Here is a 23,501-nt window from a genome sequence, read left to right as displayed (position 1 = left end):
GGACCGTCCACGGCTAAGGCTCTCCAGAGCACGGAGACGCCGCCTCAAACCCGACAGGTTTTGATTAAAACGTTCGACCTGGGTTCAAAAGGGAACTACTGCATTTAAAAATAAATTCACCCCCCCCTCCCACCCCCGTTTCCCTCCCCAGTTTGTACCACGCTGATCTGTACTCATTGCATTGCCACATAGAGTAGGTGCTCTGTAATATCCCCCCCCCCCCGCCCTATTGCTGCTTCTACACACATCATTGTTCCCTCTTTGCTTTAAAACAGCCTGTATGATTATATTTGCATCAATGCAGCGTCCTTAGACCCCGTAATGCTACAGTGATGGTACTGATATCACTAAAACCCCCCTCTGTTCGCCCAAGCAATCAATATGCTCTTTGTATACAGGCTAGCAAAAGTCACTATGCATCGTGGGTTATTTTGAACACAAAAAGTGAAGTTTCTCAAAAAGCTTACAAACAAAGAATAAATAATCTCAATCGGACATTCCAGTGTCGAGTAAATGACCTGAAAGTGCGCTACCCTCTCTATGATCTACCCATTGTGACTTACCTAACCCTAACCCAGTCTATGGTCACAGATTTCAAGCAGTCATCGCATGCAAAGGATATGCAATAAAGTACTGCACCTGACTACTTTTATTTACGTAACCAAAGGTTATGGTGCCCCTATGTGAACTGTTTGATTACAAATCAAAAAATGTGGAGTAGAGAGCAAAAAAAAACAAGCATTAACCCTTTACTGTAACCCTAAATCAGTCTTTAAAAAGGGCAAGACATAATGAAAAGCATATTATTTAAATGCAGGTCTCACTAGCGTAGCTGATAATTATGGTTTTCATCCCTATGCTGCGATGCACTGCCTGAGCACCCAGACTCTGGATCGCCAGGAAACTTCGTATCCGTTCGGCATTTAACGGCTTGTGTGTGTATTTACACAGTCTGGGCTGGCACAGCACCGGCAGCCAAAAAAACAGCAGAGGAGGAAGGTGGGCACAGTCACTTTGGTATCGATATTTTAATCAAGCTGACATGGGCACAATGTCCCATTTTACTTCTGCATTCACAGTATCACCACCAACATTTAAAGGTCCAGTAAATTAAATACTTCAAACTAGCGGGTCAGTAATCCTACAAACTTGTGACAAGTGTTTTCGACTTCACGTCCCCCCTCAGCAGTTCAGAACCGGTGATAAAAAAAATAAAAAAAATCGATGGCCCTTCTGTGTCGTACAGTACGCAGCCAGTATCCTTATTCGACAGATTTATATGGGATGGAGACAGAAGGCTGGGCCTTGCCTCGCGACCCCTGACCTGCAGGGGCAGATGGGAGCTGTGTGACCTCACTTCCTCAGCAGATGCCTTCCCAGCAGGCGCGCTGAGACGGGCGGCCATTTTCCCCGCAGAAAGTCTGGTGCCGGGGGGGGTGACCGTCTCATTATAGAGGCCACGGCTCTAAGTGGCCAGTCAGTCACCAGGTATAGGTGTGATGCCGTTTCCCTCAGGAACCACGATGAGCGATCCAGGCTGCAGAGATTCCCCAATCAACTCTACTCTTTCTGCCACATTATGCCCCCATTTATATTACATTACATTACAGGCATTTAGCAGACGCTCTTATCCAGAGCGACATACACAACATTTTACACAGCATACAGCTGGATACATACTGAAGCAATGCAGGTTCAATGCAAGTACGTTGCTCAAGGGTACAACGGCAGTGTCCTACCCGGGAATCAAACCTGTTTAGGTTACAAGACCGGTTCCTTACCCATTATACTACACTGCTGCCCTTATACTACAATGCTGCCCTTAAATGCCCACATGCATACATGCACACACAACACACACACATAAACCCACATGCACACCCATATGCATGCACGCACACACTCATAGACACGCACACACATGTACACACCCACACAGGTTATTGATTTGGCTGGAGAAGCCGTTTTGAATCAGCCACCCTGAATAATGGAACAGAGGAGATGGGCAGATCCCTCAGAAACCTTTCTACTCATTCTGGGGCACTGACTAGCCAAGGGGAGAAAGGCAAAGACACTGCTACCCCAAAACAGGGAAGGTAGAGATAGGGGACACGGAGGAGATGTAACACTTTTCCTCTTTAAAACAATAAAAAGGAAGAACACAATAAAAAAATACAGTAACTGTTAACACGTTTTCTGAGTGGTTTTCAGAATGAATGAACAGTGAATGGTATGCCTTAAGGCTATACTGTACCGACACATTACTTTTATATTACATTACATTAGAGCATCACTTAGCAAATGCTCCCATCCACAGCCTCTTACAAAAGAAGAGAACATCGCTGTTACTCTCAGGAATACAGAAGAGTGATGCCACCAAGACAGAAAGTCCATTTATAATCAATAACCGAAAAGTTACTGGAACAGTTAGTTTTGTAAACAAAAGTACATGTACACAGCTCGACCTACAGCGTTATTATCCTGATAGGAAGGGCAAAAAGAAGAAAGATATGACATATAAAAAGGAACAGGGGAGCCATGGTGCAGTCTGAAGAGGTCTTCAGCCTGCATTGGAAGACGGATGCGGATTTCTATCCAGTACATGGACACCCTGGGATCACACACTAATAATACCCTGCCGTAATTTCACCCGGGCTGTTAAACTGAAATTCTGCCTTTGGTTCCGCAGAAACCGGCACGCAGCAGGAAATGAGAGGCCATTCCAAAAAACAGAGGTCATGATTTTTGAGTAACTATTCTCTTCTGCTTCAATGCGTACGCGCCCATCAGTGTGTCTTCGTCCGAAGACTCTGAGTATCCTCGAAAGTCCGTCTGATTATACAGCGACGCTGACTTCAAGAACACCTCCACTGGAGGACAGCAGAAAAACCTACACCAGGAGTCCAGATAAACGCAGCTCAACTGCTCAGGCTAACTCCACACCTCTCCTGTTCCCTCCAGTATTCATCCGTATCCATCACCATTCTAACACTTATCGGCAGGTATCATCAACCCGTATCCTGGGCGTCCAGGAGTCCATCCATTACCCTCAGGCTAACTCCACACTGGCGTTGCTCATTCATCTATGGGCAGGGTCCATCCATTATCTATACCCACTTATCCTGGGCAGGTCCATCCATTATCTATACCGCTTTCCGGCAGGGTCCATCCATTATCTATACCCCTTATCCTGGGCAGGGTCCATCCATTATCTATACCCACTTATCGGGCAGGTCCATCATATCTATACCGCTTATCTGGCAGGTCCATCCATTATCTATACCCACTTATCCTGGGCAGGGTCCATCCATTATCTATACCCACTTATCCTGGGCAGGGTCCATCCATTATCTATACCCGCTTATCCTGGGCAGGGTCCATCCATTATCTATACCTGCTTGTCCTGGAGAGGGTCCATCCATTATCTATACCGCTTATCCTGGGCAGGGATGCGGGGGGTGCTGGAGCCTATCCCAGCATGCATTGGGAGAGAAGCAGGAATACACCCTGGACAGGCCGCCAATCTAACGCAGGGCACACACACCATTCACTAACACACTCATGCCTATGGGCAATTTAGAGTCTCCAATTAGCCTAACCTGCATGGAGGAGACCCACGCGGACACGGGGAGAACATGCAAACCCCACACAGAAAGGCCCCAAGCCGAGATTCAAACCCCCAGGACCTTCTTGCTACCACCGATGCCGCCCTCTTCAGTATTCAGTGGCAAAACAATATATAAAAACCTCAATAAGAAAACATAAGCGTATCTCAGAAAGCAGTTAGTCGCGCAGGCTTTTTAATGCCTTCCTTTGTGTCGTTTTCCAGTCGAGGGGACCGCGCGCGGAGCCGGCCGAGCAGAGCTGCAGACGCACTTTAAAAGGCCATTATGATCTCATTTCTTTCAGAGGCGTCCACTTAGCGCTCATGAGATCAGCGGCCCATCGTGTGGAACTGACTCCCGGTGTTGATCCACAGCGAGTCAGCCAGCTCTCTTCCGTCCACGCGCGGCGTTCTGCAGGAGGTGAGAGCGAGAGGAAAAGCCATGCGCGCTCTCAGGCTTCCTGAAACACGCTAGCAATCAGAAAAGAGAAAGCGATAATGAGACTAGGTGCGCTACGGGGTTCGGAGAGAAAGGAAGAGGAAAAATACACGCTTTGAAAGAGAGAGAGAGAGAGAGAGAGAGAGTACTCAAAATGTGTTTATTACGCCCTTTCAGGTTGTGCATCCCCTACTCTCTCTTTCACTCCCTTTCTCTTTCAGTCTTTCTGTACCTCTCCATTACTCTCCCTGGGGTCTGCAGCATTTCCCACTGCATCCACCTCTCCTCCCCTCCGTGTTCCCTCCGCTTCTTTTCTTCCCGTGGAGCGATCCCGCCATCCCGCCATCCCGCCGTCCCGCCCGATCGCGCTCCAGCTAAAGTCCGCCGGTTATTACACCTGTAGATCGCGACTTGTCCTCGACCCTCGTTTCTGCTAGATTTCCTCCTCAGTGTGACTCAGAAGGGGCCACAAAGGCCCCGCCCCCACCCCCCCCCCCCCCCCCCCCCCCTCCGTTTCCCATCTCGGCTTGAAAGCGCCGAGCAGCTCCTCGGATGCGTGAGGCAGGAGCGTGCGGAACATCCAGCTCTTCCCCCGGGCGGAACGCCGCACACGCCCTTTGATCTGAGCAGGTGGGAATTACCGAGGGGCCCAAACCTGACAGCTAATTACAGGGCCTCTGGCTTTGGAGTCTTTAATGCAGGGTGGAGAGGTGGAGAGGGGTAGAGGGTGGAGGGGTGGAGGGGGGTGGAAAGGGTGGAGGGGGAAGCATTTAACTTCCAGACCGACTCTTGTGCCCTTCTGAAAAAGGCTTCTTGTGTAAAAGCTAAACCCGAAAAAAAACCAAAAAAAAAACACCCAGAGTTCCAGAACCCGGACCTGCAGTCGCCATGGAGACAGGCCGGAGACAGCAAGACGGGAGTCGTCGACTACGGCGCGGAGTTAAAACACACGCGCCAAACGCGCAGCGGCGGTGGCCGACCCAGGGTGGATTACACCCGGCGGGAAAGGGGAGGGAGGCTGGAGCGGCAGGCAGCGAGCGGGAGCTCTACGAGGGCCAGGCAGCGAGCGGGAGCGCTGCGAGCGGCAGGCAGCGAGCGGGAGCTCTACGAGGGCCAGGCAGCGAGCGGGAGCGCTACGAGCGGCAGGCAGCGAGGAGCGCTGCGAGCGGCGGCAGCGGCGATGCTGGGCGCAGCGCGCGGATCGCCACGAGGCCAGCAGTGAGCGGCGCTGCGCGGAGCGCCGCGTCAGGCCCGCGGAGCGCTCGAATGCGCACTGCACAGCCTCGCGGCAGCCGCGTCGACACGCAACGTCGGCGCGGACTGGGCCTCGATGGCAGGGCGCCGGCCGCGCGAGCGCGTTGTCCATCGCGGCTCGCTCTGATGCGCTCGCAGTCGCTCTGATGCGCTCGCAGTCGCTCTGATGCACTCACAGTCGCTCTGATGCGCTCGCAGTCGCTCTGATGCACTCACAGTCACTCTGATGCGCTCGCTCTGATGCGCTTGCTCTGATGCGCTCGCAGTCGCTCTGATGCGCTTGATCTGATGCACTCGCGCTCGCTCTGATGCGCTCGCAGTCCCTCTGATGCGCTTGCTCTGATGCACTCGCGCTCGCTCTGATGCGCTTGCTCTGATGCGCTCGCAGTCGCTCTGATGCGCTTGCTCTGATGCGCTCGCAGTCGCTCTGATGCGCTTGCTCTGATGCACTCGCGCTCGCTCTGATGCGCTCGCAGCGCATCTGAATGCGCGAGTCAAACCCCCCTCGCTAATTATAGCCTCCTTATTTGCATCCTCTTTCTGCGGGGATATTTGTGTCCCTGTCAGACACACTGAGCTCCTCTCCCCTCCTCCCCCCCCCCCCCCGCGAGATACCCAATCCCAGAATGCATCTGTGCAGAATAGGAATAAACCACAGGTGTGTGTGTGTGTGTGCGTGTGTATAAGTATGTGTGCGTGTGTGCGTGTGTGTGTATGTGTGTGTGTGTGTTTGCTTGTGTATGTGTGTGTATGTGTGTGTGTACATGTGCGTGCATGGGTGTGTGTAAGTGTGTGTGTGTCTGTGTGTGTGTGTGCATGTGCGTGCGTCTGTGTGTGTGTGTGTGTATGTGTGTGTGCGTGTGTACATGTGCGTGCATGGGAGTGTGCAAGTATGTGTGTGTGCCTGTGTGTGTGTGTGTATGTGTGCATGTGCATGTGTGCATGTGCGTGCATCTGTGTGTGTGTGTATGTGTGCGTGTGCGTCTGTGTGTGTGTGTGTGTGTACGTGTGTATGTGTGTGTGTGTGTGTTTACGTGTGTGTGTGTGTGTGTGTACGTGTGTGTGCAGTAAAACGTGAACGCAGGGGGAGACGGTGCTGAATTGTAATGTAAAGTAATGTTATTCTCAGTAAAGTAATGGCATGTAATGTAATGCGGAGTCATGCTCAAAAATGTCGCCAGTCGACCTGACCTCGCCTGTTTTCCCGGATTTGCACTAATCCACTCAAACTATATTGACACCATCGTTTCATTTCAAAGGTTTTGTCTAACAGGTTTCCCTGTGTGAGGGGTCTCAATTAATTATAAATGATGTGCTTCGCACAAACCAATAATGTCAGCTGCAGTAGCGCAGCGGGGAGATGTTAAATGGCAGCGCGCTGACACCGGGGCCGTCCTGCGTGGGTACAGTACAGGTGATTTATTGCGAAGCCCTTTTTTTTCCTGTACATGTCCGTAATCAATGAATGAGATTTATGCCTTTGGAGCAGATGCTGTTTCGGGTGCGACGGTCCTCCGGAGGAGCACACCGCCCGAACAGCAAAATCACAAATAAATCTCTGACACGCGGGAAACCGGGAGGAGGTGGAAGGAAATAATAACGTCCAACGCGCCGCATCGCCGGGACCGCCAGCGAACCGCGGAGGGGAAACGGCGGCAGGAGGGAGAGCTGACAGGGAAAAACGAGGCGTTCACGCGATCCCTGATTCCAGTTTGGGGGGGGGGCGGCATCGGGGGCCCTGGGCGGGGTGGGGTGGGGGGGGTGTGGGCACGTGCTGGGTGGGCCAGGGTGAGAGGGGATGCTCTGAGGTGGGGGTGAGGGGTGGGGGGGGTATGAAGGTGAGGGGATGCGCTGGGTGGGGGGTGGGGGGGGGGATAGGGTGAAGGGTACACGTTGGGGGGGTCTGGGGGCTGCTGTAATTTACACATGCGTCTCGTGCGGGGGGGGGGGGGGGGGGGGGGCTTTTGGCGCTGGCGCTCGAGTGACAGCTCTGGGACGAAAGCAATCTCCCAGCCCGGCGCGGGACAATGGGTCTCCGGGACGGGGAGATCAGTCACACGCCCGCGGCCCGGCGAGCAGGACCAGACAGGGGGGAGATTGGGATCCGCGCCGAGAGGACGGGTCATCTTCCCCAGCGTGCCGCGAGGCGCCTCTGATGTCATCAGCGAGGGGTTAACCCCTCCAACAGCGCAGGCTCAAAATTCGGCTGGCAATCCGCTCCCAGCTCAGTCTCTGTAACCATGGAGCTGCGCGGCGCTGTCAATCACCCAAATACCAATCAATTAAAAGGTCTTCGATTGGTTCAAATCATTGGCAGCACACCGGAGCACCGCCCACTCTCAGCTTCCAGGCTTACTTCCTCCCCCAACGCAGGACAGATCAGCAGAACAGAGATAACCATTCGAACAGCGGCTGCCCAACTCTGTTCCTGGAGATCTACCATCCTGCAGGGTTTCACTCCAACCCTAACCCTAACAAGCTGCTAATTAGCCGAATTAGGTGAGTCAAATTAGGGTTGAAATGAAAACCTGTACAGGACAGTAGATCTTCAGCAGCAGGGCTCGCAGGCAAGCTTTAGAGCGCTTGGATCAGCTGAGAGTAAAAATGGCTGAGATCTTATTTTGATCTGTATCTCTGCACTGACAGACGATACTTTGTGAATAAAATAACCAGCTTTGTTCGGTACAGTGGTAATTAGTTGTTTGTAAACTAATTTTTCTATTCAGGGCACAAATCCCTGATGCGTGTTCTTCAACTCATTTGCATTCCTCTCCCAAGGTGGATTAAAATAATCAATACATTATATACCCCAATGGCTTAATGCCAGTTCTGAAAAAAAAAAATCTAATAAAGCATCCTCTCTTTCAAAGTAATAATGATACACTTGTGAAGCTATTTGATTTTACCTCAGAAAAAACACATCTAGAAAACGGTTTTTCATTCCAATAAAATGTGCCTACTGTAGTATTTTAATCTCGGTCCGTGATCACATCAAGATTTGTAGGCACTCAAAAAAAAAACAGCCTTGGTGCGAGAGAGAACCACGGAACTGAGCGTAGGGTCAGGTGAAGCACCTACAGTACCAACCATTTTACACCTGGACAATCACTACACGTCAGCAGATCCAGTGACTGAGAGAGAGATTTATTTTAACGGTCTGCCCGCTTTAGATTAATACCTCATCTTCTTGTGTTAAGCACCATGTGATTCTTTTTTTCTTCTCCCCCGCAGAGAATTTAATACTTCATCCCGAAGACAGAAGACACAGACAGATCCAGTTGGCTGAAATAGATTCATGTCGTTCTCCAACGTTTCCGACGTACCCTAAAATACGAGACAAGGCCGGGACAGCTGCTTCACGGGTTCCCGCTGATTCAGGGGGAGGAGCTTAGACAGCGTTCTGGGGGACACAAGCACCTTCTGAAGCAATAAAAATGCCTGGGTGTTCTTATCTGTCCGGTTGGCTGTCCAGGGTGTGTGGTGGAGTATAATATTCTAAATGCTTTAAATATCAAAACGTAATTTGATCCTCCCGTCTGAAAATTGGTTTTGCTGCAGAGGAGGCAGAGGGCAATGACAATAACGGTAGGCCGGGGGAAGAAAAAAAGAAGAAGAAAAACAGAAGGATGGAGGTCAGGGAGAATCAATCTGCGCTAACAAGATTTACGGCCGACGTAATCTGTGTGTACTGTAAGCCCGGCGACGGGAAGGGGTCTGTTCTGCCGAGACAAAACTTTAAAAGGACACCCAGGGCACGACCGGGAAAATAATTCAATCTGAGGAAAGTGGCTCAGATCAAAAAAATAATCATTCATTCCCCTTAGTGTGGACTCGCAGTTAAAAACGCGAGGGACAGACTGCGTCGTTCGTACGTACAGTTCGGCGAAGTCAGCGACTGCTAGAAGTCAAGAAAAGAAAATAGCATTTGCTATTATAAAAAAAAAGCGACACTTGCATTTATTTGTAAGTTAGAGCCAAGATGTCAGCAGATGTCGACTGAATCCAGGGTGCCGTCTGTTTGGTTGCAACAAACATTCATGTATCACCCTTGATAGGGTTATTGGCTAGGTCTCTGATTGGTCTGTCCTCTGTTTGGTCTGTTTGACAAACCCCATCTACACATACACCAACCTCGTGTACAGGTGACTGAAGCATAACTGAAGAGGATTGGTCGAAAAAAACTTTATCTGCAGTGCGCAAGTGTCCTATTTTGTTAGGTTTGAATTAAAAAACTGGACCAGGGGCACATTAGAATATTTTCAAGTACCCACTGATACCACATTAAAATGAATACTCACAGGATGGACTAATGACATACTTAAAAAAGATATATTCCTGAAGCGCGTAGACTAACAGGCTGTACGCTCATTAATGCAGGTGTGCAGAAACGCGGCAGATTGCAGGTGTGCAGCGGGGAGGACACCGCAGGTAAAATGAGGGGATACCCACAATGCACCAGGTGGGACTGGGAGGACAGGAGAGGGGCAACCCGAAGGACGTTAAAATGGCTGCCCTGTGAAAACACCGCCGCTACAGAGCCACAAGGGCCTTTTTTCGCACTGACAAGGAAGGCCTAGACACCCCACGCGCTCATCGCTTAGCCTCTGACACCATGCACCCGCACACAGGGACCCCGGAGCATCCAAAGGGATAACTGAGCTGAGAGGTACTGTCGGACAAAAACTTTAAAAAGTCACTTTGCCGAGCTGCGATTAGAGCAAATACACCACAAGGTCACCCGCCGTGAGCCTGCATTAACCGCGGCTTGGCCAGGGCGACGTCTGAAAAGTATCAACAAATCAAAGCGTCATTTTATTCCAGAGCAGAGCAGAAAATGGTTCTCATTTATTTATTTATTTAATTATTATTTTTTGATCGACAGGACGCTTTTATCAGACTGGTTGTGACGGGACTGTCTGCCGAAGACATCTGGTGAAAAATTCAATGGCCTGGCAAAGAACCTGCAGTGGGGCTTTTTTTTTTTTTATTTTGTTTTTTTTCGTCATCACCATATGAACTGTCCTCTCCATTTCCCATGCCCACCAGCCACTAATCATCCGTTTGACAACCGACCCCTTTGAATGCGTCTAATTGCCGACGGTCGTATTCCGGCTGCTAGACCGTGAAGGCCATTCATTAGAAGGTGACGGTTTTGGAAATAACCAGCAAAATCGGCAGGTCAGCGCCAGCTGTTCGGCCATCCTTCCGACAGACGCCAAAATGGCCGCCATTTTGACCTTTCCGAGGCGTACTCGGCGGCTGGGGTAATTAACATCTAAAGCCGTCAACAACACTGATACGCATTTAAAAAGATCTGCATTCTACGCATGCGATGCCTGCCTTGCTAATATCTTTTCATAGTAAGGCCAGAGGGAGAAAACATGTACATATAAGTGTGTTCATATTTCCTTTTAGTCTGACAAAGAGGCGCAACAGTCACAACGCACTGTCTACCTCAGGGGTGTGCAGTCTGGAAAGGGCCGGTGTGGGCACAGGTTTTCTGTTTCAGCCCAGCACTAAGACACCTGATTCTACTAATTAGCTAATCACAGTCTTCAATCAATCCCTTTATAGGCAGACTCAGGTGTCTTGGTGTTGGGCTAAAAACAAGAGCCTGAACCGTTTTTGGATAAGCACATTCAAAGACCACTGGTCTAAACTCTCTGTGTATTTGTTTGGTGTGTTTATATGCATCTGGGTAATGATATATTTTCTGTTTGTGCATATCTCAGCAAACCTGTGTGACCTTACTGAGCAGCCATAATAAAAGTTATAATGACGAGTGAGCACGTTATCTCCATTTCAGATATATTACTTCCCTAAGCACATCTTATTTCACAACAGCTCACCTTTTTAAGTAATAATTTAAGTAATAAAATACATAATAGTACATATTGTATGTGATTCTGGGAAAAAGAAAATGTTAACGGACTATGATCATTTTAAAAGGCCGTTCTTCACTTTCAAAAGAGGAATCAGTGTGAAAAGCAGCACCTGCACACCTCAGCAGTCATGATGTCATAAATAGAGATCATACTCCTCCTAGAGAAGGAAGATACACACCACCAAATGTTTATGTTGTACATGTGCTGCCACTTTACCATTCATTACATATTATATTACCATATTATATTACTGGAATTTAGCAGACAATCTTATCCAGAGCGACTTACACAACTTTTATATAGCATTTAAATAGCATCCATTTATGCAGCTAGACAGATACTGAAGTAATGCAGGTTAAGTACCTTGCTAAAAGGTACAACTTAAGTGTCCTCCTTACCCATTGTACTACACTGCCGCCGTAAGACCTACTGCCATTCAATTGTTTTGCTTTTTTGTCCGATACAGTCTGAGCAGACAAATCCCCTCTCAGTCTCCCGTAAGCTGAGATGTTGACACGACTCTGCAGCCGACCGCATCCCGCAGCGAGACTGCGGTCAGACGCTTACGGCGCGTCTCCTGCGCATTTAGAGCAAAGCGCCCTGCGTTTCCCCCGCATGGTGGAGAGAGAGCGGCGATCTCAGCGTCCCTCCAGTCGCACGAGAATCTCCCCGAGACGAGACAGTCACCTGACTGCCAGCACTGCAGGTCTGTCACATCACACAGGTGAGTGAGCTTCACCGATGCCGCTGCTCAGCAAGCTTAATCACATGCAGGTTTGCGTGTGTTTTTGTGTGTTTTTGCTGTTAAGGTTGCCACCCGAGGCATTTCCCATTCACCTCAGAGTATTATGTTTACAAATCAGCACACCTGTGTGCCATGTAAAAATATCTCCATGATTATGATTTACAGTACTGTGCAAAAGTCTTCATAGCAGTAATGAATCCCATTCTACAGTTTGCACCTGCAAAAAAAATGCTGTACAGCTAAGATGCTTTCAAAAATAATGAAATGAAAGGTTATAAATATCGAAAAAATAATATAAGGAGCAGTAAATAGTTAAAAAACTGAATAAAATCAATGTTTGGTGTGACCTCCCTTCGCCTTTAAAACTACATCTATTCTCTTAGGTACACTGTCCGGCAGTTTTATAAGAAAATCGGTTGTTCCAAGCATTTTGGAGAACTTGCCACAGTTCTTCTGCAGATTTTGGCTGTTTCGCTTGCTTCTGGCTCTCCATGTAATCCCAGAGACCCTTCATCAAGTTTTTATCTGATAAGTAGTCTATTATTTAAAATATTACTTTATTTAACAAAATACAGAAATGTATCTTTAAAATTTAATTTTTTGGAAAATTCATGTTCGGAAATCTCAAATTTGCTCTTTTCTACCAACACACTAATGCAGAAAACAAAAAAATAAACAACTAAGACCAAATATATACTATATATCATATTTAAAAATCTAGGGTGCCTAAGACTTCTGCACAGTACTGTATATCTCCATGATATGTACAATATCTACGGGAGAAGGGGAGGTCATAGCCCTTAAGTAGTGTAGTGTATGATTAATTTATGATTCTCCACTGGCTATAAAAGTATATACTAGCAGTCCACGAAAACAAAGATCCGCATGGATACATTACAATACTATTCATAGCATAACTGCCACGATTTGATCTTCACTGTAAATGTGACCAATATGGTTTAGTCCAAAAAAAAACATTACAAAATGACTTCAGAAAAAAACAATCTGTATATCTAAGAATTGCATTTAATTTGGATTAGGCACAAAAAAAGAACATTGATTACCATGAACCTAAAGCAATATAGCACAATAATAAAACTACATTTATTTACCGAAATTGATTTTGCAGAATTAGAACATCAATAGTACCGTGTCTGTATTTTCATTACTATGGACAGAACGTATAATCATTATTATTGATTTATTCAGCAGATGACAGGACCCATTAAATGCGTATGAGCCAGATGCAGATATGTAGATATGGGACATTGAATAATGCAGATTGCATTCCTGCCAAACACATTCTTGATCAATCTGGCCACACAAATGCTAGTACTATAATAATCACAGCGTTACACTGGCATCACAAGATCACTTGCATACATCTTCACTTGAAACCTGAATTATGACCGTAGCTGAAAGCTTCAGATCCAGAGCCCGTACTACGAGCATGATTTATCTGTAAAAAAAAAAAAAAAAAATGGAAATGTATTCTTGAGCAACACTGCTATTCTGTTTGATGTAAATTTTCAGGTGACAGAACCCTTACGCAATCTATTCACGGGGCAACAGAAGCAAATCATCTGCAGGAACACAGTTCACAGTGAGATCACGTCTACTTCCTGTGACGATGATGTCATCGACACGAGCAGTCATCGCGCTCCTGAGGGGCCCGGAGAGCCGCGTGCAGGACGGCGAGCGGAGCGGAAGTTTCGATGCTCGTGTGACGGGGCCAGCGAGCTTCTGCGTCCCGAACTGACAGCGCGCCCCCCTGCCCGCCCGCCCCCCCTCCGAGGTGCGCCCCGTCCGAGCCATCGCTTCTGCTTTGCCTCCCGGACACGGAGCGCTGTTGCCAGGGGAGACACGCGGCCGGTCGCACAGGTAACCCGAAGCGCGCGGTTATCTCAGGAGAACATCGCCGAACATCGCCAAACACGCCCCGCGCCAGGCGGGGCTCCCCGGCCCCGTCGGTCAGTGTGAGTGAGCAAGCGAGCGAGCGGCGTCAGCCTTTCATCTTCCCCTGCGCCGGCCGCCCACAGGGCCTTCTGGGACGAGAGAGCGCCAAGGTCGCTCAACTCACCCGCCATCTAAGCAGCAGAGAACTTAAAAAAATAAAAATAAATAAAAAAAGTGCACGGAGCCGCCTGATTGGTGGAAGGTCACCCCGGAGGGACTGCAGAGAGACTGCAGGTACAGAGCGAAGCAAGGAGAAGCACTAAGGGCGGTGAATTTTGGGATGTGTGACAGCGACTCTCCGCTTCACAGGGTACTGATTTCAGGAACATTCTGGAACATATTACACAGGGGCTCACCCTTACGATGAACAAGACCGTGAAAAAACAAAAAAAGCAGAGTCCACATCCAATAGAGAGAGGTGCAGCTCAGAGGTCCATTAAAAACACAGCTTCAGTGAGATCACACCGCACACTTATACGTACGTATGCTAATCTAAACCGCGATTTTCTCACGGGTTACGATGTCGGGAGATGGGATGCCCTCTCACACTTAACGAGGTTCAAATTCTGACAACCCTGATTGGATGATAGCGTAGACTATACGAGCTCTCGACCAGGTCAGATGACGTTACAGTCGGCAAAGCACAGCGGGCAAAACGTCATACACAGAGCCACCTCCTGATTGGTCGACGAGGAAATGAAACAGAATCAGCTCGCATGACCTCTCACACCCAACAAATTCAAGCCCATTGCGCCCAAATGTCGAAAAAAGCAATCGGGAACCCGTTAAGCCATTCAGATTGGTTTGAAATGGTACCTCATACCTTGCGAGGTGCGACGTTACGACCTAAATTCTTTCTTACGATTTGGTCTCGATCAGAAAACAACCAATCGGGAGGCTGCAGCTCGTATAATGGACGCCCGTCCTCAGGTGCAAAAGAGTTGTGAAACTCTTGTGAAAATGCCTTCTGGCCCCGACCTTCAGTAATCAGAACGGCATTAGTGGTGAATAAGTAACACGACTCTAAGTGACTCGTGGTCTCATCTGTGTGTTTGGAGACACCAACAGCAAAACATGTACCAACACACTCAGCAATCATTGGGTGTGTTTGTTAAACACTTGTTCAAGTTCCTCAAAATTCCTGCTTGTATCATCTGTAGTTTTTTTGTGTTGCCGTTCCTAATCAACTGAAACTCTCCAGTGACTGCCTGAAACTGTAGAATGGGATTCATTACTGCTATGAAACGCTGTGAGATTAAAACTCTTGTCAGGCACAAGAAAGAAAAACATGAATCAGCAGGCTTCTAAAAGCTGAGACTCCCCCCCGTCCACCCCCCCTCCACCCCCCCCATCGCACCACCACAAGACAAAATCTTGCCCATGATACATACATAATAACAAAATGCCCCAGAAGGATTGTGTGTGAATTTATGTTCCTTGCATCCTAAAGTTTTCGTGCTGTCTCCGGGTCCTCTGTGGGACCCCTTGTTGGAACAGCGGTGGAACATGCATAAAATTTTACAATCTGCAACACAATTATGGAATATTACATTCCATTAAGCAGAAAAATATATGAAAGAATGTGCCTCATTTGGCTGTCATTGTTATTGTTATTGGGTAAAATATTTAGAAAAGTATAAAAAGTTTCTCATTTCATTGTTCTTTTTTAACAGGGAAAACAAAAAAGCTGTACTGTCTAGTTGTTTGATTACTCCAGGATTATCTTATTTTCAGCCACTAGGCTTTACAATATCAATGTGGTAATGATAAAATATCAACGCGACAATAACATAATAAAAGCTTCCCTGTGAGGAAACGCAGTGTTCTCCTGGTGAGCGGTGTGCAACAGGAGAATGAGGCTCTCTCCCTGATGTGTGTTGTGAGTTTTGAGTGCAATCAAACAGCAGGCAAAGAACAACAAGACACTATGATGCTCCAGCCGTGTCAGAAAGCTACAACACACATACCCGCATCAGTGAAAAGAGTGTGCAACCTTTCTTTTTCAGTTTTACTTGCAAGTCCCTTGGTCTGCACCTCACCAAACAAGCTGCGCATTTTCTTATTCACTTGGAAAATCTATAATGCACCAGCCTTCATAACACATTCTGACCTCTTCTAACCATGCACAGCTTTCCTAAACTTCTGTAGATATTTTTGAAAAAGTTTTGCAAAACCTTTTTAAATACATCTGGCCTTTTCGAAACATATAAGCCCTCACAAACCTACCTTTGATAACGCCCATTTTTAAATAACATATTCCAGCCGCCAACATTTTTACAGAAACTATAGACTGTGAACGGGCTATTCATTAAGCCAATCTGTCAGTGGTACAGTCAGAAAAATATACAGGTATAAGGAGCCCAAGAAAGGAGTACCAATATTATATTTTTATGTTTATTTTTTATGGAACAGCTGAATCACTGCACCTCTGTTAAGTAATGTATAATTGTGCAATTGCAAAGTAGGAACTTAATTTTAAGACGCAGCACTGTGTTATGGGCTAGAGCTGGTGTTGGAATTATTTAGCAACGTGTAGCACGCAACATAAGCAAAACATCTTTTTTAAATGTCAAATCACATCGAACTTGCACTCTTGAGATCGTCCCATACGATATCAAATTCCTACAGAATTTAACAAACAGAATTCAGAAGAATCTACAGCCACTGAAAGAAAGCCTGTTTTGGGAACAGTGCCTTATGGGAACAGCAGGGTCGTAGTTGGGGGGAAAATGTGACTGACTACCCAGGGCCTGAATGGGGGGAGGGCCCTCGAAAAGCCTGGAATGATGCGTGAGAGACATGGACCAAGAGAGGAAGGGGGGCCACAGAGACTGCTTATGTATAGGGCCCAGAATTTTGTGCTACACCCCTGGGGAACAGTGCCTTACAGTATGGGCTCTGCCAACCAACGGCAAAACCTGGGCAAAACAAAAAAAAAGCCCCATCTGAAACGAACGTGCTAAAAATGACTCGTTTAACGAAATCGCGGAACTGATATCATTTGACGTCTTTCGGGGGGCCCCCATCAGCTGGTCGCCGAACGCAGTGGCGGGGAGGGGGGGTAATCAGTCAGACGGCCGGGTGAGGCGCGTCGGCTGTCTGTCTCCAGCTCTGTTCCGCCCCCCCCAGAACAGCCGTTACCGCAGCACAGTGTCACGGTGTCATCTGCACTCATCATTATTACCACCGTTATACCATTATAACAGCACCGTTAAAAAAAAAAAAAAAACTTACACCGTCGGGAACGAAAAGAAAATGGCTCACCTCCGAACAATAGACCACTCAGCGTCTTCTTTTTATATTCGCGCGTATTTCACATTAACGCTAACCATAGGCAAAACGCTTTCAACACGTGGCTATGAATTACAACTGTTCTGGTGTGAGACAAAGATCTAGCCAATTTGCAGCTCTAACTTATATAAAAGGTCCTTCCATACGCTCACAGTTACTTTCAAAGTCATAGAAGATTATAATATAGTCAAATAATATAGTCGCAAGACACCAATTCTTTCGGAGGTTTGACAGAGGTTATGAGCAATAATTTGGTTTTCTAAAAAAAAACGTTCTGTATGTCAGCGGACTCTAGCAATGCATGTCATTCAGACATTTTGTGAAGAATTAGTGTCAAAAAAGATCAATATAGGTCATACAACGCAGGCTACTTCGAAAAGCCAAATCAATTTTGATACCTAAGTCTTTAAAAGTCAAATAGAATAATAAAAAAGAACATTTACAACATTTTATGAGACATATTTCTTGTACCTCAGAAAATCACTGGCCGTAGAAAAAAGTTGACTGAAATGCTGAAAGTTATTTTAATGAACTGGATTTTGCAGATGTCCAATTATTTTCTTTTTTGCCGGATATAACTACTTTAAAAAAGTCTTCAAATAATTTCAAACTCATGCTGAGATATACTACAAGGAGCAAATGTTTGGGAGGAAGTTATAATAATAAGAGACTATGCCGATATAAAACTTCAAAAGAAATTTCCTGTTTGCTTATTACAAAGCCACCTGTTTTCCCCGCAGTGCAGAATGATCGTTTCTATTCGCTCTGGATCAGAAACAAAGAGAAATGTTTAACACAGCGGGAAGGCCGCCATTTTGTGGCATTTGGGGAATACATCTCAGGTACTGGGCAACAGTACAATAGCAGGAGGCAACATGTTGTTAGAAAGGGACGCTTTCTAAGAAACACTGAATTATATTAAACAGTGTGAGCGCTGAATTAAAAATCAAGTCCTGCCAAGTCTCAGAAATATTTATCGGTTTTATTTATATTTTATTTATTTAATTAACACAAACATGTGATTAATTTATGCCAAAGGTATTGTGAGGATAAATTTAGATGTCCGCGGAGATAATATGCCCTTTTCATACCAAAACAAATACAAGCACTGAAAAGCGACAGAGACGCAATATCCATTTTGTGCTTGTATTCACAGATTCTAGCACTCCGTGTGCATTGTTTCTGGGGTGCTATGAACTCCATCACCCACAGAGATGGTGGTTAGATAAGCGGAAACAAAGCAATAATTAACAGAGAATGAAAATCAGCACACACTCCAGCTCCCTAAAAGTTTAACCGACAGGCAAACCAGGACGGATCAGAAACGGTACAGCACGGTCAAGTCCTTGGAGAAGACGTGGATGGGGAACGTTAACCAAAGTGTTCCCATTAACTTCGTCTTTGTTCGTATTTCGCCTTCGATAAACCTGTCGTCTCATCCATCCTTATTTACGGTCAGGTGCGACGACACGTCAAAACAAAGGCGTCGGATAATTTGACATGTTGGAAAGCAAGTGACCTACGAGAAGTGAGGGATGTGTATGGTTCTGCACGTGAAATGAATCGCAGCATGATTGAAGACGTGTAGCAGCAATGTTGATCCCCAGCGGGCAAAACCACGTTCACAGCCAAGAGGAGCAACATTGGAGGACAGTGCATTCTAGAACCTATGTACCTGAGACACCGGCCATTTTGGCTCCATTTGATGTCAATGATGAATGCTAACAATGGTATGCTACTGTAGTGCACCGGCATTTCTGCTACCTGTTCAGATGTTGCCTCCGTCAAGAACATAGCCTAATATTATTAAATAAAAACACTGGAACTACCAAGACAGGGGAAGTAGCCAACTGTTGATTTATGATGATATATTGTGTCTACTGCTGATATACTGTATTTACTGCTGACAATATATTAATCTTCATGTAGCTAAGTATGATAAATGTTGATGCCTTCTATTAAAAACAGCTTATTGACATTTAAAAATATGTAAATTAAAAGTATATATTCTGTTCTGTAATAAACCAATCACCAAGAGGTTACTACAACAAGTAATGATGATTACTATAAACTAAACTATAAAATAAACTATAAAATACTAAACTTTCAAAGAGTTGACATTTTGTGACAACAACATTGGTGCCACTGATTTAACATCATTGATTTACATTACATTATAATGTAATCTGCAACCACAGGTTGAAAATCCAGATTCAGAAAGTGCAAGTCCTCTCAAGTATTTTGTTCCAATCACCTGGACTTGCTCATTTGCCAAATTACCCAACCAGGAGGTAGAACTAATTAATGATATTAGCTGGCTGAGCTTATGGGAGGAAGAAACACATGGCAGGGCTTTTACTCTGTCCGGTTGGCGTAAGCCAGATAATCAGATAAAGGTCCAGCAGCTAGTCACTTATTTCAAAATAACAGCCCATTCAGGGCAATCACAGAGTCAACGCTTATTTTGACACAATAAACTTCAACTTCGTTTTACATTATCCCTTACTTAATGGCAAATTAAAAATAGAGCAAACAGTGGAATGATTTAAAGTCGTGTGAAATCCTTCGCTGAGCACAGTTAGCAGCGGGCACAGTTAGCAGTGGGAACTGTTAGCAGCGGGCACAGTTAACAGCGGGCACAGTTAGCAGCGGACACAGTTAACAGCGGGCACAGTTAGCAGCGGACACAGTTAACAGTGGGAACAGTTAGCAGCGGGCACCGTTAGCAGCGGGCACAGTTAGCAGCGGTTACAGTTAGCAGCAGGCACAGTTAGCAGCGGGCACAGTTGACAGCGGGCACAGTTAGCAGCGGGCACAGTTAACAGCGGGCACACTTAGCAGCGGGCACAGTTAGCAGCGGGCACAGTTAGCAGCGGGCACACTTAGCAGCAGGCACAGTTAGCAGCGGGCACAGTTAGCAGCGGGCACACTTAGCAGCAGGCACAGTTAGCAGCGGGCACCGTTAGCAGCGGGCACAGTTAGCAGCAGGCACAGTTAGCAGCGGGCACAGTTAGCAGCGGGCACAGTTAACAGCGGGCACAGTTAGCAGCGGGCATAGCGCTTCGGCTCGAAGGCCCGCTCAGCTCCACGCCGCCCGGGCCTGCGCGAGGCACACAGCGCTAAGGACGTGATGAGAGTTTGCATTAGTCAGCAGATGTGCCGCTGTTAACCATTACTCATCCTGACACCCACTTGTGTGACTGCAGCTTATTGAGGAGGAAAGGCTTCTCACTTCACAACGAGAGAAGTGGCCTGGTGCTGCACCAGTCCCCCTGCTCCCCCCTACTGCCCCCCCCACCACGCCCCCCCTGCTCTCCTCTCCACCACCACAGCCCTCCCTCACTTTACCCGAACCCCACTCTTCCAAGCCACCATCTCTGTACCCCCATCCCCACCCTGACCTCATTCTACCACCGGCATTCGTTCTACTATTAGCCATAGTTATTATAGAGAACAACACACACACACACACACACATGCACACAGACGCACACAGACACACACACAGGCACAGACACGCATAGACACACGCATACACACACGCACACACACGCACACACACGCACACACAGACACGCACACACACACACACACACACACACACGCACACAGACGCACACAGACACACACACAGGCACAGACACGCATACACACACGCACACGCACATGCACACACACGCACACACAATCACACAGACACGCACACACACACACACCCACACACAGGCGCACTCACACACGCACACACACACAGACACACTCACACGCACGTACACACACACACACTCACACAAAAACTGCCACGGCAAATTCTCATTACATTAACAGCATTCTTATCTGGCAAGTGGAACCATGCCCAAGAATATGAAAAGACATGCTTGCCCTTTCAACTGATATGAAATGATGGCCTGAATATTCTATTTCTGTGATGTGCAGCGAGAGGAATCAAACTCTTTGGGGAGTCCGCTACTAAACCCAGTACCTGTGGAGCCAAGCCAAGTGCCAGAATATCAGAATGTGAAAAGACAAAGGGAAACAGAAAATGCTAATTTGATGCAGATTAAAATCATCTTCTCCCTGAATGCTTTACATATAATAACTGACCACACAAAGAGAGCCAAATTGCCAAATTAATGAGGACTAATTCAAGTAAATTACTGAGCAAGTAGGCGAATGGAGAAGTCACCCCCCCAAATCAATTCAGAAAGCCTCTCGAGCACCCCGGGTAATCAGTCAGGTGTATGCAGACCGAGCGCGAAGGTCTGGGGGCGAGGCAGGAAGACGTGTCCCTTGATTAGCTGGTATGCTCGTGAGACTTAATAGCCGACTGCATGAGACTGGGTAGTCCAGCAGTGTGCCTCCCCCAAAGCTGAAATGAACCCCACATCCATGATTCGGGCAAATTATTTTAGCTGTAAGACATTTCCAAGCCTTTTGCACAACTTTTAGAATGTGTATTGCTTTTTTATGTGCCTTTAATTTACTTGGATCACACAACATACGGTATCAGTACATTCCTTTCGCTGGTTTCTCAGATATGTAGCAGCAGAGAGCGGAGAGGGTAAAGGAAGGTGAGATACATCTACCTCGACCTGATTCACAAACCCTAAATCATCCGCCTTTATAATGTAAATGTGAAGAAGGAAGAGAGGTTCGGCGTGAAGCCCTGTTAAAGGAGGCAGAAAATGTCCGCCTTGGCGTGGACTCTGGTTCTTTCCGCACCAGTAAGAATGACTTTCAGCAGTTACTCTGGAGACTGCTCCTTTTTAAGAGAGAAGACAAAGGAGGTCTACAATGAACAGAGAGACAGGGGGGTGGGGGGGGTGGAGGGGGGGTCAGAGGAGAGCTCGGTGACACTCACCCTAAGGTAGTCATGGTTACGATGGTGTACCAGAAGGAGGCCGGGATGCTGGTGAACTTGCTGGAGCTGGAGCCCTTCTCGGCGTAGAACATGACGGTGGCGAAGATGATGATGGCCATGGTGAGGGAGAAGAGCAGGAAGCCCAGCTCCGAGGCGCAGCTCTTCAGCGTGTAGCCCAGGATCCGCAGGCCCTGCGAGTGGCGGGAGAACTTGAAGATGCGGAAGACGCGGAAGACCCGCAGGGTGACGAAGGCGCCGCTCACGTCCTCGTTGTTGGTCATGACCAGGCCGATGTAGTAGGGCAGGATGGCCACCACGTCGATGATGCTCATGACGCTGCGCATGAAGCGGTAGCGGCTGGGCGCGGCGAACAGGCGCATCAGGTACTCCACGGTGAAGATCATCACGCAGGCCGTGTCCATGCAGAAGAAGGCCACCGTGTAGCGCTCCCCGCACGGCATGTCCTTCTGGTTGGGCGTGGCGCCGCACGGCACCGTCTCCACCACGTTGGTGATGACAGAGATGGCGATGAAGAAGCCGGTGACGTAGTAGAAGACCAGCGCCATGGTGCTGGTGTGCGGGTTCTCGAAGGCCCGCCACATGGTCTCTCGGAAGGTCATGTTGGGCGGCTTGCTGTCCTTGTTGTCCTCCTGGTCGTCCATCAGCCGCTCGGCGTTCTCCCGCTTGCGGTCCTTGTACTCTTCGTAGCAGCAGTCGCCGATGATCTCCGGGATGATGCCGAAGAAGGCCAGCTCCTCGTCGTAGGCCGAGATGCACTCGTAGCGCGGGTAGTGCAGCTTGCCGGTCCGGTAGAAGTTGAGCACGCTGCGGAAGGAGTCCGGGTCGCGGTCGAAGAAGTACTCCTTGGTCTCCTCGTTGTAGAAGAACTCCTTCTCGGAGCTGCCCAGCAGGGTGTCGGGGTAGCGGTCCAGCGTGTTCCGCCAGGTCTGGAAGCGCCGGCCGCTGACGTTCAGGACGATCAGCTCGTCCTGCCTCTTGCTCTGCCCCCTGGGCGCGATGGGCATCGGGCAGTTCGCCACGGGCATCCAGCCGATGGCTGCCGCCCGGGCGAAGGGAAGCCAAGCCGCTACACCCGCCGCCATGGCGATGTGGGCTCAGCGCTCAGGAGGGGGGGGGGGGAGTGGGGGGGAGGGGCGAGCCAACCGTCTTCAAGACCAGATTTCCCTCAGATCAGCGACCATCTGAAGGCAGCCAATAAAGAGGAATAATAAAAAAAAAAAGTCAAGTACACGCTCCGGGTCACTTTGGATCTTGCCCTTCGCACATATAAGCTGCTGCCAAGCTCAGTCTGTTCCGTGACATAAAATTCTAGCGTAGGACTGGAACCAAGGGTAAGAACCTGGACTGGCACAGTTCCAACGTTACTCCGACCATGATGGATTCTGAAACCGATATAAAAGGTAAAGCTGTAAAGTTATCAAACTTGTTTTGCTGTCATTATAAGT

The 23,501-nt window shown here is 47.8% G+C and overlaps 1 protein-coding gene across 4 annotated transcripts in view; it reads right to left on the bottom strand.

Moving 5' to 3' along the window:
• The window catches only part of LOC135237611 (potassium voltage-gated channel subfamily D member 3-like), a 104,764-nt gene extending 81,595 nt beyond the window's left edge, over positions 1–23,169 (bottom strand). For all 4 annotated transcript variants that reach the window (XM_064304908.1, XM_064304907.1, XM_064304905.1 and 1 more), the window contains exon 1: positions 22,036–23,169. In XM_064304908.1, coding sequence (XP_064160978.1) covers positions 22,036–23,138 — 1,103 coding nt within the window. In that variant the 5' untranslated portion in view covers positions 23,139–23,169. The remainder of the gene's footprint in view (positions 1–22,035) is intronic.
• Positions 23,170–23,501: the final 332 nt, after the last annotated feature.

The sequence above is a fragment of the Anguilla rostrata genome, chromosome 13 (genome assembly GCF_018555375.3).
Source record: "Anguilla rostrata isolate EN2019 chromosome 13, ASM1855537v3, whole genome shotgun sequence".
NCBI lineage: Eukaryota > Metazoa > Chordata > Actinopteri > Anguilliformes > Anguillidae > Anguilla > Anguilla rostrata.
The sequence above is the reverse complement of the archived record's forward strand: the minus strand, read 5'-3'. Positions and strand labels throughout refer to the sequence as shown.